This window comes from Equus quagga, chromosome 15 (assembly GCF_021613505.1).
Source record: "Equus quagga isolate Etosha38 chromosome 15, UCLA_HA_Equagga_1.0, whole genome shotgun sequence".
Lineage (NCBI taxonomy): Eukaryota > Metazoa > Chordata > Mammalia > Perissodactyla > Equidae > Equus > Equus quagga.
Window position 1 is genome coordinate 25079947 of NC_060281.1, and position 19009 is coordinate 25098955.

General features: G+C 41.6%; 1 protein-coding gene across 3 annotated transcripts in view; it reads left to right on the forward strand.

Moving 5' to 3' along the window:
* The window catches only part of KIF6 (kinesin family member 6), a 375031-nt gene that overhangs the window by 189408 nt on the left and 166614 nt on the right, over window positions 1–19009 (forward strand). For 2 of the 3 annotated variants that reach the window (XM_046641148.1, XM_046641150.1), the window contains 3 exons: window positions 2577–2682; window positions 3546–3684; window positions 8047–8268. In XM_046641148.1, the coding sequence (XP_046497104.1) occupies window positions 2577–2682; window positions 3546–3684; window positions 8047–8268 (467 nt within the window). The remainder of the gene's footprint in view (window positions 1–2576; window positions 2683–3545; window positions 3685–8046; window positions 8269–19009) is intronic. The other variant, XM_046641149.1, reaches the window with a different exon arrangement.

Here is a 19009-nt window from a genome sequence, read left to right on the forward strand (position 1 = left end):
TGGGAACTGTAGATCCAGGCCTCTTCGTGGGTTACAGAAGAAAGTAGCCACTATGAATACGTCACCTCAATGTCCATGATGAGAGGATCAGTATACCAGTGCTATGGAATATTATATAGCCATTAAAAATGAACTAGGCCTACTATATATATACTGGCATGGAAGATTGTCTGTGATAAATTCTTTAGAAACATAATGGTGCAGAACACTATTCCAATTGTGATCTCATTTCTATATAAACAAACCAATCTACCAACGAACGTATGGAGATAGGGTCTGCTTCATTAAGAGCTAGAAGAACATATTTCAACTGTTAACAGTGGATTCCTTGAGATATAGAGAGTGAATAAAGAAGACAGGAATGGTGGCAGGGGAAGAGAGAGAGAAGAGTGTTTACTTTTTAATTTATTCACAGCTGTATTGTTTGGAATTCTTTTCATAAACATACTTTTATAATATTTTATATAGAAACTTTTTAAAAGGTATTTGTATCAGAAACCACTCTCTCTGTGTGTCCGATGGTTGGAAGCTCTATTCTACAAAGAAACATGGTGTCCATCAGCAAACAGCGCAAATGACAAGTATCCCTCCACCCAGAGAAACTCCTTAAAAATGACTATTTATAAATTGTCTCACACCATCCGCTGTCACACGTCACAGGTTAGAGGAAGAGATATAAATTGTCGATGAAAATAATCCATAACCAATCTGTAAATGAAAATTTGGGTGAGTTTATTCTGAGCTGAAATCTGAGGACCATGGCCCGGGGCCTTTCTTCCCGAAGGAAGAAAGGGCACCAAAGAAATGAGGTGTACAGAATGGTTATATACCCCCAAAGAGGGTGCTTTACATATGATTGAAATGTCCCTCCCACAATAGTCACAAGATTGCCCTGTCTGCACAGCGCTTGATGGACACAGCAGGTAGTGGGTCTGCTATCTTCGTGGGTGTAGCAGGAGGCAAGTCTATTGTCTCGAGCTGGGCGGTCACAGGTGAGTGCAGCAATCAGTTTCTAGCCTAAGGAAAGATGCTTAATCCTTAAGGAGACACCAACGTTGGGAGGGGGAGGGAAGTTGCACCTTTATCTCAAGGGCCTTTTGCTCTTGCCATAGGGAATCTCTAAAGCAGATATACAATGCATGCTCAACGGCCTCAGTCAGGCCCTTTTGGAAAGACAAGGTCAGGCCAAATTAGGTTTACACCAAAATGGCTTCCTCATATATTCCAATATATCCTATTACTTGCCATTTTTATTTGACAAAATGAAATCCAAACCTGCTCTGTGATGGAAATCCTTACATCTCGTGTGAGTGGGCTGATAGTAACAGTGGAAAGGAAATAGGTACAGTTTAAAATGATCCTGGAGGTAGGCAGCTATTTTCATAACAATATGAGAAAAATATGCCGCTGTGTATTATGATACTTACCACTGTAGATACTGAAAGCCATCCTTACATTTTCCTTGAGATGGAACCAAGAGTTCCATCTCAACATAGAGGGGAATAATTTCCGTGGAGATGAATCTATGAACTAATGAATGTATTTGTATTGAGAACCTGAGGTGTGCACTGTTCTAGCTACAGGGTCAGGGAGAGGGAAGACAAAGATGAGTAAGAGCCAAGCATCGCCTACGATGCTTATGAAATAACAGGGGAGCTAAGGTGGTACACAGACTCTAGAATGCAGTGTGGACTATAGTAAACACACATCATACTACCAGCAAAACCAGGACTTCAGAATAGAGTGGTTGGATGGTCCCTCCAAAGGGGAGCGTTGTTTTTTTTTTTTCTATTTTGTTTTGTTTTAAAATTGGAATAGCATGAAAATCATTGTAAGCAGAGGGGAAAGAGTCACTATGGAGAGGTGATAGGGAGGCAGTTAATCAGGTTATCATGGTAGAAGCCTGAAGAGAGCCCAGGGGGCGTGGGGGTGGTTGGCCATGAGAAGGAAGAAGGATATTATTCAAAACATATAAAAGAAGGAGTTGGTGAGGCAGATTGGCGAGTGGTGAGGCAGAGACACTCTGAAGTGAAGGAAAAGGAAACCGAAGGAGCCCACTTGTCGCAGCTTGACCTTCTCAGTCTAGTGAGAAGCTCTGTTATTGACAGAGAGTAAACGAGTAGTGGTGGGCTTAGGGCTGTGGAAGGACTTGGAATAACCACTGTGAAGAATATAAGTCAACCAGGAATAATTAAAAGGGTTGTGGAGCATCACTGAGGTCCCAGCTGAATTTTAACAAAACTAATAAAGAAAAACTTTTTCATTGCTTTCTCTAGCAATATTGCAGCTAGGCACAGGGGCATAGAAATTCAGCTTGGCTAGAATGCATCTTTTGTAAAAATCAAATGATTCTTATATTGAAAGCTGCATATGAAAATTAGTCAAATAATCGCATCATTTCAGATTTCACTTTGTCAAATTCTTTCCCCTTAATTTGTGTAGTCAAATCAAGTAACTATATTTCTGTAAAGTGGGAACAACATCCTGGACTTCAAATGTTAACCAGCCAAGCAGTGCCATTCGAATTTCTAAAGTTTTTAGCTCATAGTTGCTTCTCATACATTATGTATTTTTAGGCTGGAAAAACTAATAACATCCTTTTTGGAAGACCAGGATCCAGAGAGCAGACTAGAGGTTGGCGCCGATATGCGTAAAATTCATCACTGTTTCCATCATTTAAAGGTAAATTTAAGCATTTCCTCTAGTAGAAGCTGTTGTCTGCCATGTTCAAACTGCAGTAAAGCTTTCCTAGTTGACCACGTCCAGCTTCCCATGTCCAGAATGGTATGATCTTCGAACCAAGGCTGTGATTGTCTCTGAATTTTTTCAGAGGTTGTATTTTACTTGCCAATGAATTAGCTCAGACCATGGACTTCTAATTCTTTTGCCAGGAATCTCTACCTTCCATGTAGAATAGTTCCATCTTCAAAAACCATTGCTTTTCAAGGTATATAAAGAGAATTGTCCTCATTTTTTTTATAGGAGTTCAGTTTTGATTTATCCATATGAATCCTCAATTTTTCTCTGCCCTAGGTTTCACCTCTCCTGATGATGCAGTGGAAGTATCATTAACCTCACTTGTCATTTGGTGTACTTCTTTGAGATAATAAACATTTGTTGTGAGTCTACTATGGGCCAGGCATAGGGAAGGCAAAGTTGCATAAGTAAGCCATGGAGAAGACAGATATGTAAAGAATAATTATAATATATGATAAGTGCTATTTTTTAAAGTGTGAATTAAGTGGTATAGGGTTATGGAGAAAGGGAAAGAAATTCAAGAGGAGATCATGCTTGAGCAGGAATTTCTCAATTTAAGGAAGAAGAGATCAGATAGCAGAGAGGGGAATGATGAACTAGGAGGAAAAGAGGACAGGTAGGAATGGAAGACACAGCAAACAAAGGCAACTACCTTACAAAGACCAGGAGGCAGGAGAGGACATGCATGCCTGATCTGTGCAAGGAATTGTTGAAGGTGAAAAGAGTCAAGGAGACAAAAGAAATTTGGAATAGAGGTATGGATGCTAAGCTCTCGTTTCATCTTACAGAAGCTACTGAATGACAAGAAGATCCATGGAAAGAGCACAGTCTCCTCTGAAATCAAAGATCAAGACTGCCAAGAACCATTGAAAGAGGAAGAATATAAAAAGCTACGAGATCTTCTACAGCAGAGAGATAATGAAATCAGTATCCTTTCTGAAGTGAATAGAAACTCTCCCCCTACTGCTTGAACCAGAAAGTGGGAACACTTAGATATCTTCCCCTGGCCACACCCCCTAGCTCCCCACCCTGCTTCCGGTTCACATCGCTTCTTTCCATTAGAAGTAAAACGTCCCCTCAGCCAACAAAATGGAGCAACTAGTGAAACATAGAGTTGCTATAAAAGGAAAAAACTTACCTTGTTTTTAACCAAATATAGTTACTATTATGAGGAATATTTCAGTTTATTGAAAAGTATGGGCTTTTTTTATACCATCTCTTAAATTAAATTTATTTTTTTTATTTTTATTTTTTTACGACTCTGCAGTGCTCTTTCTGTTTTAGTCCTGAGCCAGTAAGTTAGCTGGTTATCTTTAGCTAGCTGACCGGACACCAGGCTGACCACAGCCTCACCACGGCCCAGAATCTGTGGTTGGTGTGTGGGTGAAACTCAAATGATGGCTGAAAAATGACAAATGGTATTTAGCTTATGAAGAGCAGAGATTGATTTAAATGTAACTTTTTATTTAAAAGCCAGATCTACCGCTTTGGGTTCCACAGACCAACGTTCCCAAATTTGGAAGTGAGTAAAGATATGCGCTCAAGATAGAATTCGTATTGGCTCTAGAAGGCAGTGTAAGGCAGTGTATTTTGGGCACTGAAAGCAGTGGCAGCTCATGGGAGCTATGCCCGCCTTACAGACTAGGTGGTTACTTCTAGAGAGCCCCTGTTGGGTGGGTTAGACCTCAGGTCTCCCCACTATTTCTTCAGTATTGTTTCTTATTTTATCTTTCAAGCGTCTTGTAAAAGATTTGACATTTTCATTACATTGGCAGAATTTAAACATTCGCAACAAATTATTTTGGTCCATTCTTTATGAACAGATATTTCTTTTTCATGTCTTAAAAATTACTGAGAGGCATTTTAGCTTCAGCTAGTGTGCAAAAGCATAAAAATAACCTCCATGAAGGAAATCCAATATAAAGACGTAAACCAAATACGAGGTAGGCACGCTGCCTGATTAACTTCGGTCTCTAATTTGAGTTGAGGATTAGCAGACCCCATATGTCTGATTGGAGTGAGTTTAGCTGCTTTATTATCCAGCCAGTAACAGTAGGTTCAACTGTGAATTATCCTCCCACACCAGCCCTTGTCTCTGAGCGCTGCCCGCAAGTGTTGTCACCCTCGCATTCCTTTTCCTCTCTCTTACCCCATCCATCTCCAGGGACGGTCCCAGCCTAGACCTCAGTCCTGGCCCCGGCCCCGGTCTGAGCTCTGCTTCTTTTCCTGGCCTCCTTCCTAGCTTAGGATCTTCTCCCCTAAATACTCCTACCAACTTCTTAATCCCCTTCTGGGCTCATGACCGTCTGTGCGTACAGGAGGGATGAAAGGAGATATGACAGAGAGGGAACAGTCTAGGCTTGTTCATTATGTTTATTTAAAAAGAGAGAGGGAGACATACATCATCTCCCTGCTTCACTGGTAAATCCAGGTACCTCTGTTCACGTGGGGCCACGCTAGATTCCTTACTGACTGTGAGGAGCTCGAGCAGGGTCTCATCCTTCGGAGACTCATATTCAAAATGATGGTGCGTAGGGGGCATAGTGAAAAGAACACTGAACTTCAAGTTGATACCTGGATTGAAATCCTAGCTCTTCATTCATTAGCTCTACAACTGCTCAATGGAGCTCTTTCCTACTTGTCAGGAGGAGGAACATGAGATCTGCTCTGCCAGCCTCACAGGGCTGAGCAAAGACAGTGAGACAATGGACTGGAAAGTGCTTTGAGCGGTATAGGGCGTTAGACAGGGGAAGACAGGACTCTGAGGATAATGGGGTAACTCAGGAGAAGGAAAAATTGCAGCTAAGATTTACTCATCACAAAGTTTACCCTTATCAAGGGCTAATGGCCAAGAAAGGCTCTTGAAATTTCATAGTTTCTCAGTCGGGTTGGATATTTTCATATCTTTTTTGATAGAACCCAGAAGGCTGAGACTATGACAGGAGGAATGAGAAAGATATGGCTCGTAGGGGAAAAAAGTGATAATACTTGAGCTCAACAAAAGACGGTAATGCAACCAAGATGACAGTGAACAACACTGAATGTTCTTCTTGGAAAGGGAGTGAAAACGGTGTTGTTTCAGTGACATTATTGTTTTGAATGAAGTTCAGATACCCCTTCACAAAGTATATAACAGGGTGTCACTTAGCACCCCACACAGCAAAGGCCCACGTTAAATGGAATGGAAAGGCGAAGAAGAGAAAGGAAAGGTGAGAAGAAGGAAGGCAGCAGAGAAGATGAATTTGTACTGTGATCTTTGTGAAATGCAATCAGAACACATCATTTCTCCGATTGAAGTCTTCCAGGGCTTTCCCGTTATACTTAGAATAAAATTCAAACTCCCCGCTTGACCTTGCCCCTGCCTAGCCCTCTCACTTCATTTCTCATGCCTCTGTCCCTTGTGTTAGGCTTCAGTCACAGTGACCTTTTTGTTGTCCTTCTAACACAGGGTTTCTCAATCTCAGCACCACTGACATTTGGGCTGTGTAATTCTTTGCCGTGGGGGCTGTCCTGTGCACTGTAGGATGTTTAGCGGCATCTCTGGCCTCTACCCACTAGATGCCAGTAAGGCACCTACCCCCCACTCCAGTATGACAATGAAAAATATCTCCAGATATGGCCAAATGTCCTATGGGTGGTAAAAGAGCCCCTGTTTGGGAACCACTGCCAAGCCAGTTTCTCCTTAGAGTTTTAGCACTAGCCATTTCCTCTGCTTAGGTACTCTTCCTCTGTCTGGTTCTTCTTGTCATTCAGATCTTGGCTTAAATATCACTCTTAGAAAAGCCTTTCTTGAGGCTTGAGCCTTTCTTGCATACCCAATGTAGAGTAGCCACACAGGCCCTCTTGATCTTTTTAAAATAAGGTATCTGGCACTTTTACTTTCTAATGTGTGTGTGTGTGTGTGTGTGTGTGTAAGAGAGAGAAAGAGAGAGAGATTTGTCTTTCTCCAGTAGGACATCAGCTTATGAGAGTAAGAACCGATCTGCCTGTTCACTGCTCTATCCCTGTGCCTAGAATAGTGCCTGGCACATAGTCTAAGCTCCAATAAATATCACTGAATCAGTGAATAGAAGGAAGTTGCCATTGTGGTGTATGAACCAATGAAAGTGTATGATGATGTTGATAATCAATTTCATACAAGGAGGAGTAGAAGACCTGGGTAGAGCCCTATTTTTTTCTGTCAGACCAACGCCTAGACACTATAGAACTTGTGAACTCCTTTAGTAAATTCAAGATTTTTTGAGGCAAAAAATGGAAGCCACATCAGGGATTGTGAGAGAAAAATTGATTGTGCTTCCAGAAATCACCAAAAAGTTGGAGTCAAAGCTGTGGAGGAAGATGGAGGTCAAATGATTTCCATGTTACTAGCCCAAGAAAGAGTGTAACTGGGTGCTTCCCCTCCTTTCTGAGTAGCAGTCTTCTCTCCCACACCATCTTCATATTTCCTCAGACTCCTATTTTAATGAAGGCACTTCTAGGCATGGTGAAGGCCTTAAATTCATTTTGCTGCGTATGCAGGTAGAGTTCTGAGATTCTCAAGAGGGATTATAGTCTTTTCTCTTAGTGATGGCAAAATCCCTTAGCATTCTCAGCATCTTGCACCCGAAGGAACAGTGAAGTAGGGTAGAATGGAGTGATTTTCTCACTCATCCTCAGTGTTCTAGCATCCCTAAATGGCCTGCCAAAAGGGCGTTTTAAAATGATACATCTATACCAATAATTCACCTCTCTTCAGTTCCATTTGTGGCCAAAAATTAGAAACATTGTTTAAAAAGTGACTTCAAATCCCATTCGGATGTACACTAACAAACACATGTGTTGGACACAAACTGCTCTGGCCTCCAGACTGATTTGGCACATCTGCCAGCTGGGCGGGTTCCGGAGTCCTCCCTCTGCCCTCCTCCTGCTGCCTCCTGAGTGGCTTCCTGGATCAAAGTCTTATTTACTCACAGATATATACATAGCTCCTTTGTTTATCACCACTCAGTGTTTATTTTACTTTTTATAAACCCTTTCATAAAAATTTTAAGTCTTAACTGGTTATAACTAAGAGCATTTTAAAAACCGTTGGGTTTACTCATTTTTCACATAGTGGTGCCATATTGAAAGACCAGTAGCCTCCTAAACTGCCCATAACTATATCATTGACTTCAGGAAGTTGAAGTCCTCCTTCAGTCAGTCTTCACCATGTGACAAATAGCAAATGTTATTGGGACTATTAATCTCATTCAAAACATTAGTGTTTTGATCATTATAATCTATCATGAGTCACTAAGTCCTTAAGTCAAGTTTCAGATATTCTGGTCAATATGTTAAAGAAGGAAAAGAAGAAAGCTCAAGATACTCTCCACCTGTCTGGCATGAACAGAAATGAATTTAGACACTCACAGAGCTCCCCCTTCCCAGCCGGGAACCCAGAAGGTCCAAGGACGTCGCTCTCCTCGGCTCCCACACAGGCTCAGGACGTCAGTGCTTTGGGGTGTAGATCCAGTTTGCTCCACAGAAAAACAGGTCAGTTATATTTATTAATAAATATAAATTACGTAACCTTAAATAGAAACATAGACATCATAAATTATAAATCTACATAAAAAGTAAACAAACATATACAATTATAATTTATTATTATATTCATCATCATCATCATCCTTATTGTTTTTATCATTACTAATATTTCTTGAGGTTTTGTAGTTGTAGCAGCAGCACCTGCTCCTGCAGCAGCAGTAACAAAAAACCCCAAGTAAAGTTTATCCATCCTCAAAAAAAAAATTCCAGTATTCTTCATTCTCCATAATAGAATTCAGTATAGCATCCTTTAGTTTAAAATATTCCAGGATAAAGGCTCTAACAACTTATTTGTTAGAATTATTTATTATAACTATCAAATCCCTTAAGTTTAATACCAGTTTTCAAATTGGTGACTGAACTGAAAAAACAAGTATGAATTGTCACAGAGTTCAGAGACAGAAATGGATGGGTCCAGGGCAACAGTAGAAAAGTTAACTTCAGAGAAAGGAACATTATAGGAGGTACATACAGGAGGGAAAGAGTAAGGACAGATGTTGCATGACTGACGTGATGACACAATGTTTATTTCTGAATCTAAATGAGCTCTCGGCAGCAGAATAATTTAAAAATATATCACACTCTGACTTAAAGGACAATAAACAAACAGTTTTGTCGGATGATAGGATTTCACAGGGTTGGACCAATTCAGAGGCACCGTCCCCATTTGTAGCTTGTGACAAGCATGTCAGTACCACAACTGCAGAACCGCGCTGGAAGCCCAGGTTGGTTTGTGTACATTTCTCTTTCTATTAGACCAGCAGACGGTGATGTGTAAGTATGTGACGGGTGCCTTTCTCTTGAAGACGTTGAGGAATCTGAAGTATGGAATGTACCAGAACAAAGGGGTGAAGAGCTTCCCTTTTTGGCAACGTAGGTCGAAATTTTCTGTATAAACGTATGTTGGAATGGACAACCTGACATGCATTGTTTTCTAAAGGATTCAGCTTGGGAATAATTAAGGAGTATGGTGCTCACTAAGAAGGACACTTTTTAGTTAATAAAGAAAAGATTGAGAAGCCTGGAAGTATATTTTGTGATGGTATATCCCTTTATCTCTTTATTGCAAATCTCCTTGCTTTGAATATTTCTTTAGCAACACAGCACAGAAGGATAAATTTAAAGTCCCAGGAAACCAAAAATGCTGCTTTTACCATTTATCATGGTGGCAGTAGACAGGGAAAAGCAACTGTTCCTCTCTGTGATTGTTTTCCATACAGCATTCCTATACTCTATTATGGGCAACAGCTGGTTGGAAAAAAGATGCTCTCTGGATTGGTGACTTCACTAGTTCAACCATCAATTTATTCATTCCTTCATTCATTCAACATATGTTTATTGGTACACACTTCGTTCTAGGTACTGTGCTAATTATTTTTATTACGGCTAAAGCTTACATAGCCTTTTTATGTGCCAGGTAGTCTTCAGAGTTCACTGCTTGAATTAACTCATCTAATCCTTATCCTAAAGTTCTTGCATTACCCCTATATTACAGATGAGGACATGCATGGACACAGTCTCTGACCTCAGAGCACTTACAGACTTACAGAGAAGAGAGCCTTGAACAATTAATTTAAGAAGTATACCTCTGTATGACTAATGGAGCACATGCGGGGGAACCCTACCTCAATGTTAAGACCCAAAAGATCCAAGAAGGGGTATGGGGGTGGGAGTGTGGCTGGAAGGAACATTGCAAGCAGAAGGAATCACTTCCAAGGCCTCTGTGGTGGAAAGGAGGCTTTTAGGAAGTGAAAATGCCAGGTATGGTTGGGATCTGAGGAGTGAGAGACTGGGAAGACGGGGTGAGTGACATGTGCAGAACAGACTGGCAGAGGACACAAACACTGAATGACCAGTTAGGGGGCCCTTGTAGTCCAGTAGTCCAAGCCAAAGGATGGGGCTGATGAGAGAGAGGTGGGGGGATCAGAAGCACTCGAGGAGGTAGAGTGAACTGGGCTTGGTGACTAATTGGATATGTGGGGTAAGAATGAGGATTGGTCCCCAGGTCTCTGGGTGGCTGGTGAGGCTCTTCATGGAGGTAAGGAATGGTGCCTCCCCTGGCCCTGCAACAGTTGGCATCGTTGGCTCTAGACAACACAGCATGGGCATCTCTGCTGAAATGAAAGGCCATAATCAGTACCCATGTTAGAACCTCACGCTCACGGTGGAAGGAACTCTGTTTACTGGCCTTTTCCAAAGACACGCACGTTGTGCCATGCAGAAATGGCCTCAGATATCACTGCCCAGCCCCTTGCTGTGTGCCAGGCCTTTTCTAGTTCTATTTTTTCTTGCCCACACCATCTCCCTTCTCATAATTCTTCTTTCCCACAGCATCTCATAATCTCTCTCCCAACTCATAATTACAGTCAACTTTTTCAGTAACTCCTTTTTGCTTGATATTGCTATCAAGACAGACTATAGTTTTGTTTGGAGGATGAATTAAGTTCACTTGAATAAAAAAAAAAAATCCCTGAAAAAATAATGGAAATTGTTTGCAAAGTCCAAGTACAAATGAGGTAAAAGAGTTTTGGAGAAAAGCCTTATAGTTGAAAGGGTTTTTGAGTTAACTGGCATTGGATATAGTTCTAGCAATAACTTTAAATTGGAGCAGGCTCACAAATGGATTGATAATGATCTAGCCATTTGGAGGAAGGATTGATGGGGGATTGATTTTATTTTTTGGCAAAAGTACAGATAGGATGCACATTGCTGTGGATGAAGCAATGCTGCGAAGCAACAGGTAATGGGATAGTTTGCTACGACGTTTAAGATCCCAGGAGCCGATTAGACTTTTATTATTACATTATTTTATATATAAGAGGCTTGTGTAAACTAAACCCAATACAAAAAATTAATACGCCTGTTGTTTTGAAAGGATTACTGCCTTATGCAGGTGTTGTCAATTTCTATTAACCCTCCCTTGGGCTGTTTTTAATGCAGAAGGCACATAAATTTGACTATTTTCAGCTCAAACTGTTGTGAAACTGTCTCCCTTTTGATGACTCCCCCTTCTTCCATTCACCCCCACTTTATGCTGCAAATGACTCCTTTCAAATTTCTTGTGTTAAAAGAAAATGAAACCAAATTCGTGGTTCACGAGAGAGTCCCGCACAGCCATCGCATAAGCAGCCTGCCAAAAGGGAGGAAGCTTAGGGGCTGGGGGGCTTTTTGTTGTTGTTTTGGCGGTTAAATGTCTGTTTTGGCTTCATTGAAATAATGAGAGGGATTGTTCAGCTCCACAGTTTGAAAAGAGTCATATTGTTCTCTTTAAAATAGCAGGAGTTTTATAGTTTGGGTTTTTTGGGTTTTTTCTGTTTTAGTTCTCTGACTGCACAGTCCAAATAGTCACCTGGAACTAGTCAGTATTCCAAAAGCCCCTGATGACTCACACATGCTTTAACTGTTTGAGATGCTAACAGAATCCTCTCAACACAGGTGATGTCCCTGGCATTTTAAAAGGTGAATTGAAAGCCAAATCCACAGCCTGGAGGCTCCAGGCTCTTTTCTCTTACCCACTGGGTGAGAATTTGTTGAATCTCCAGTCTGTACATGGAAGGGCTCAGGGTCCATGTTGTAGGGAGCACTGAGGTGAACTGAGAAATGCTCTTCAGCTCTGGGAGCTTACATTTAAATAGTGGGGGCCGGCTCGGTACCCAAAGAGCAGAGAATAACAAGTGCTATAAGCAGGAGCTAGAAGAAATGCTATGGGAATTCAAAGGAGAAGGGAAGAATTTTAATAAGTAGATCAGGAAAAGCATTACAGAGCAAGTGACATGGAAATTAGGTCTCAAAGGATTGGTAGAATCTGGATATTCAAAGACGGAGAGAAGAACATTCTATAACATTCCAGGTTTAAAGAATAATATTAGCAATGGCTTGGAAACAGAAAAGCAAGGGAAAAAATATGTAGAGTTGGTAAGGGTGCTTGTTTATCTGGGGCACTGGGGATTGTTAAAAAACAATTCAATGAGTAAATTTTAAAGATCTTAATGGCTTTATTCAACAATTCATGAATCAGGCAGCATCCAATCTAGCAGAGAGAAAGGAGTTCTGAGGAGCTGTGCAAAATGCAAGACTTTTATAGGCATAAGGGAGGGGGGACAAGGAAGTTATACTAGCAAAAAGTGGATTGGTTGTGGCAAGGTCACTTTCCTCTAGAGGACGGCAGAGGTCTGTCAGGCAGATTACCTCACTAGTGCTGATCAGGTGATTCTTGAATGACTGGTTTAAGATTCCATTTCTGGAAGAGCCAAAACTGTAATTAAGTCAAGTCTCAGTTTGGTGATGTGGGGCTTAGCATAACTGACTCCATTTTGGGCCTGTTGTCTTGTCTTTAACAAGATGTACAGGAAGTCAGAAGAAATCAGGTTAGAAAATGACTAGGAAATTGTTAGGATGGTTGCTTCTGGGAGAAGGAGTAGAGGAATAGATGGAAACGTCCCCTTTTAACTTCATATGCTTTCATGTTGTTTTAATTTCTTGCGTTTCTTTATTGAATGAGTAGGGTCATGTTATGAAAACACTTGAATGCCAAGCCAGGGAATTTTCTTCGTTTAGTTGCAAGGGAACCACCAAAGCAGAGCAGGCATGGTGATAGTTGAGCTCTGGGGAGGTATTTCTGGAAGACATCTCTAGGGTATATTGGAGATGAGGCTCTTGGACGCTCGAGCAAATGGTTTAGGCAATAGCATGATAGCCTGAGGTGGGAGTAATGGAAACAGAGAAGAGGCAAGGACCATGAAGAGAGATTATGCAGGAAGCCCACAATAATTGTTCATGGCATAAAGGACAACTCTGTTTCTTCTCCTGCTTCTCAGTTTTCTAAGTTCTCCTGACACCGAGGATGCAGCTACATGCACACACAAGAGAAAAGGGGAGCTGGCACTTCACTGTGATCTGCTTCAAACTTTAAGTCAGTTCCTTGAGTTTGCTTTACTGTGGCTCAAAGGATTGCTCTCTAGACCAAAAGCTACTGTTACAAAGGTTTAATATACCCAAACCTCCACCAAGTTGAAAAGAAAAGCTCAAAGAGAAGTTGAAGGAGGCAAAACTCACCCATAAAACAACCAGAGACAAAGAATAAAGATTAGATTTTCTAAGATCCTTTCCATCTTACTTTGTTGTAGACCTCAGCCCACCTGTAGCCCACCTCTTCTTTTCCAATCTCTCATGACCCATCTCACCCTCCCTTTTGGAAATGACTACACTTTCATCTTTGCATTTCCCCATAAATGCAATTAAAGAAATGGTAAGTGGATCATTGCCTCCTCTGTAGCTCTGCAGTCAATCTCACTTCTGCAGAGAACAGTAGTGACCAGTTAGCCAAGGTTTGCTCCAAGTGCTACCTCCGAGAAATGCATTTGGCATTCCTCCTATTTGAAGGGTTTATATATTTGATGGATAAATGATACTTGAAAAAGAGAAAGAGAAGGATAGAGAAAAGGAGAAACAATAGATCTCTGCTTTAGGTCCAAAATCGAGGTTCACACTCATTTCCAAATGTTTATCTGATAGTCTTTGTGATCCCAATACGGTTTTAAACTTAAAAAGCAAAGAAGAGTCAATGTGTTTTCTAAAGGAAAGCAAGATGGCTTTAGATGGGACTCAACTTCTGACATTTGGTTGGATTCAGAAGACATCTATGAACACCTGTGTGCCTTATCTATCTAGCTATTTTGGAAGTCACCATCTCTGAGCACCTCAGGCATTTTTAATCTAGTAGAAGAGATAAATAGGTAGATAGAGCTGTCTTCCAGTATGATGAATGCTCAAGAAAAGGGCCTGGATAGTTGAAGGTTCCTGCAAAACTGTAGTCCAGTCAGCCATCAATTCCAGATTGTTTGGGGGAGACAGCACGGTCAGGAAGGGGAACACAGATTCCAAATATGGGGAGGATTCAAAGAACTAGAGGTATCAAAGAGGCAGAAAGTAGTTTGGTAAAATGGATACCTATTCCCTACGGACATTAAAGTTGCCTATTAAAATTTCTGAGTTGGATCTGTAGAGAAAGATCACGAACCTGGTACTCAAGTACTCAGTGAAATGACTAGAAAAGAGGTCTGCTGATGACAGTGGGAGCAGAGGGGAGAGGAAGATATAGCCAGATAGAATGAACCTGAAAGGGGAAAAGGTTTCCTTTTTGTGGTGTTTGCTTATGTGTTTATTTTCATCAGTATGAATGAGTATTGCTCTAAAATACCAAGATAAAACAGGTAAAATGCAGGTCAACATTCCCTTTTCCCGAACCGGTTATAGGAGGAATCATATTCTGGGATAATGCCATTTTTCTCACCTTTCGCTGAAGTTTTGGGTGAAAGGTTATATTTCTATTTAGTTATGTCTCTCAAGTAGGTTGGGTATTACCTGCTTAAGCAAATGAATTCTTCAAATAGGAGGGATAGCCTCAAACATCCTTTCAAAAATTATTGGAAGAAGACACTCCACTGAGGTCTGGTAGAATGCCCTACCCAAGTAGTCATGGAAGACCAATTGCTCAAAGTAATTTACTTGTATGCAACAGAATAGTTAACCATGGTCCTGGGCATTGGAACTCTCTCCTTTGGCTCAAGGATAAAGGATCATAAATATGAAGATTATGTCAGAACACAGGTAATTTTCATTTTATTAAACATTGCATTCAAAAATTAAATTTTCAATTGATTATTTTGAGCTCAGGTTTCATTTTTCCATGTAACAGTAGGTTGGGTTCCCTGGGAAGCAAAGTCTGAGCTAGATGTTTATTAGGGAGGGCCCTTGGGACCAACACCTGTAGAAGTGAGAGGAAGGATGCAGGACTTGGTGGAGGGAGAAGTTGAACTATAATAGTCTCAACAAAGGCCTCAGCTGACCTGATGAGGGGCTCGGTTGCTGGGTTGGCCTTTTGGAGCTGTCCCGAGTTGAGGCAAGGGGATTGGGCCTTCCTAGCCTCATGATAATCAGTCATTGGATATGGGCCTGCCCCTGGAAGGAGGCATGGCTTTACATAAGGCAGTTTTTTCAAATGAAAAAATCCCCAAATAAGATTGACAAGTGAGGAATTTCTGAATATGCTCCCAGCAGCTGGAGGATTAAGTCCTTCATTCTTGAAGGGGATTCTGAGTGGTACATCACAGTATCCACCACAGGTAGTACTTTTTCTAGGACATCCAGAATACAAATGTAGTCCTTAATTTACATGAATTATATAACTTTATAGCCCATAATATAACTCTATAGTGATATAACCCATAAAGCTAAATAAATAGAAGAATTGTGTAATCTAATCTCTATTTTTAGCATTGTTTTAATAACAAAATGTAGTCTGCTTGGGATTCCAAGAACACGGCCTATCACGCTGGCAGCAGGGGAAATAGAAGGTGTACTCCCTCTCTGTCTCTCTCTCTCTCTCTCTCTGTTTCTCTCTCTCTCTCTCACATAAACACATACACGTGCATGCACGTATGCACATGCACACACAGGCAGAGACTTGCCCAAACTTTGGCAATAAAACATTATTCTTTCACCAATTATATATTTACTCTCTAGAACACATAAAGCAATGTGCTGTTGTAGATGATGTTCTGCTCTAGAGACATTTTACTCTGAGGTTCTGGGAAGCTGGAAGGACTATCCTTAGCTGCAGGAGAAGTGGCTCCTATTAATCCATTTAATACACATTCATTGAATTTAAACTATGTACCAGGCATTGTGCTAGGTGTTGGAGATTAAAAGGTGAATGAGACCCAGTGCCTATTAAAGGATTTAAAATCTGGAGGAAGATTTATGGTGAACATGTGTATAGGAAGCTATAGGACATGGAAGAGGAAAGGTCAACTCTTTCTGGGTAGGTTTAGGGAAGCCTGTATGGAAGAGGTGGTCCTTGAACAAAATCTTCAGAATAATCACGTTTATGTCTGGCAGAATGAATAGAGGAGGGAAGAAAAGAACAGGCCACCAGTGCCTAGGAAACTTCTCAAGCAAAGGCATGGGGATGTGGAACACAAGGTGTGTTTGTGATGTTGCAAGTATTTGGTTTGGCTGGATTGTAGGGTTTGTGTAGATACGATACTGTTTAGCAAGAAATAAAGCTAAAGAGGGCCCAGCTCATGAGAAGCTTAAAAGCCATGCTTCCAAATTTAGAACTTTATTTTGTTGTCAGTGGGGAGCCATTACAGATTTTTCATAGGAGAGTAACATGGTTGGATTTCTGTTAAAGAGAGATTACTGATAGCAATGTGCTGAGTTAATTTGAAAGTGGAGGGAAGGTGGATCGGATGTTGTAGCAGCGGTCAAGGTAAGAAGGGCCTGAACCAAGCCAGCCCCAGTGGGGATTAAAAAGATGAGAAAAATGTTAGAGGTACGTAAGAAGAAGAACTTATTTGTGACTGATTAGCACATGGGTGAGATGAAAAAAATCTAGAATTTCTCCCAGGTTTTTGAGTAGATATGGTGCCATATACCAAGGCAGTGAATACATGAAGGGAAGGAGGTTTGGAGGGAGAGTTTATTAGTTAAACTATGGATATGTTGAGAATGAATATGAGATGGGGGTATCTAAGCTGGTAAATACATAGCTTTAGTGCCTAGGGCAAGGAGTTATTTAGAGATATGGATATATCATTGACTTATAGCCGTGATAGTAGATAAGGTGGTCCAGTGAGATGGGTAGCAACGAAAAAAGGACCAAAAGCAGAACACTTAGGAGCCTCAGTCTTGACGGTGTAGGCTGAGGCAGAAAAATCAGCAAGGAAGAACTGTGAAAGGCAAGAGAGAGCCAGAGAGAGTGAGATCTCAGGCGCCGGGCTAGAGACTGAGTTTCAAGTAGAATGGATGTGGTTAACAATACTGGAGGTTGCAGAGTGGTCAAGTAAGGTGAGAACTACAAAGAGTCTCTTGGATCAAATGGGAAGTGATCAGTGACCTTTGCCAAAGCAATTTCAAAGAATGTGCAGGCAGAAAGCTCACTGTACCCAATTGAAGAGTAGGAGGTAAGGCAGTGAGATAGGAATGGTCACACACATCATTGGAGCTTAAGGAATTTTGAGGCTAGGGTTTTTAAGTGGAGTTTCTTTGGGGTGTTGAAGTCATTCAGGATGTTGACAGGAAATGGGCAGAAAGGAAAACTGTGAGCTGGGAGCCCAAATCTGCTTGGGGTACCTGCGTGGTTTGTTCACTCAGTAGGCCAATATACACCAAGTAGCCTTAAGTTACAGCATCAGAGAGAGTGGGTAGTAGGACCAAATAGTACAGATCACAAAGGAGGAAAAGTTTGGGCCTTGGTTTTAAAAAAGAACCACAGTGATTTTGAAATGGTATCAGGGAGGCAGAAGAAGGCCCGCATTGTCTCTGGCCCTTCTGGTATTTACATTGTAGGAGAATGAACACCTTCCACTTGAGAGGGCACAGAGAAGGCAGTATCCTTGAGGGGAAAGTCAGATTTCGGTGAAGAGAAAGAGCCAAAGGGGGTGTTCCATGAAAACACTGAGCACGCAGAAGAGTTTAACAATGGAATGTGGGTCCAGAGAGCCGAGTAGGACAATTTCTTAGGGAAGCCAGGAGTGGAAGGAGGAGGGGGTGGGATGAGACAGAGGTAGGACAAGGAAGTAAAGAATAATACATGAGGGCCGGCCTGGTGGCGCAGCGGTTAAGTTCTCACGTTCCGCTTCTCTGCAGCCCGGGGTTTGCCAGTTCAGATCCCGGGTGTGGACATGGCACTGCTTGGCACGCCACGCTGTGGTAGGCATCCCACATATAAAGTAGAGGAAGATGGGCATAGATGTTAGCTCAGGGCCAGGCTTCCTCAGCAAAAAGAGGAGGACTGGCAGCAGATGTTAGCTCAGGGCTAATCTTCCTCAAAAAAAAAAAAAAAAAAAAGAATAATACTTGAGATGACAGTTGCCTGGAGGGGCTTGCATTTTGTGGGTGGCCGAAGATGACAGGGATAAAAGTCATGGTAAGATTGATTATCCTGAGGCTGCAGCCTGGTAAGTATAGCACACTCAGTCTCTTATTAGTTTTTAAATGATATCCTTCTGAAAGTTCCCTTTGAAATGAACTCTCCCTGGCTGATGTGTTGGAATGGGAGTGGGGGAAAAGATAGCTGGCTTCTGGAATGTTCCACTCCCAGTGAAATCACAGGACCCTGGGGAGGTTAGGACAGAGATACAGCATGGAAAAGTTTAGAGAAGAGCCGAAATTCTCTCTTGGGTAGAGTTGTCCCTGCGTTGTGAGGGGACAGTTGGTATGAGCCCCATGTGCTCGCCTCTTGCTGGAGCCCTGGTGGATTCCAGCAGCAACAGCAGCTCTCCTAGGGGTGGGGACACCGACCTGAGGGCTACTCCTGCCTCAGCGCTAGTAGGTAGTGGTTTTGTGGCTTTGTAGATGTGAGTTGTTCCTAAGTCAGATATTTATAAATTTGGTATTGTATTTCCTAAATTGTAAGCTCCTAAATACACCTTCACTGTTCAGAAGCCTCCTCAGAGCCCCCTCTGGAGGTAACGCGGAGACACTAAAGCAGGAGAAACAGAATTGAATCAAGGAGACTCTTTTTCTGGTCTGTTTGACTCGGGTCAAGCACAGAGCTGAGAATCCCTAAAGCTCCTGTGTGACAATTTTAACTGTTACTTCCCTGTGGCCGTAATATAACCAGGCTTCACCCTGCAATGAGAGACAACAATTGCACTGAGCTGCATGAGCGTTTGCACTGAGA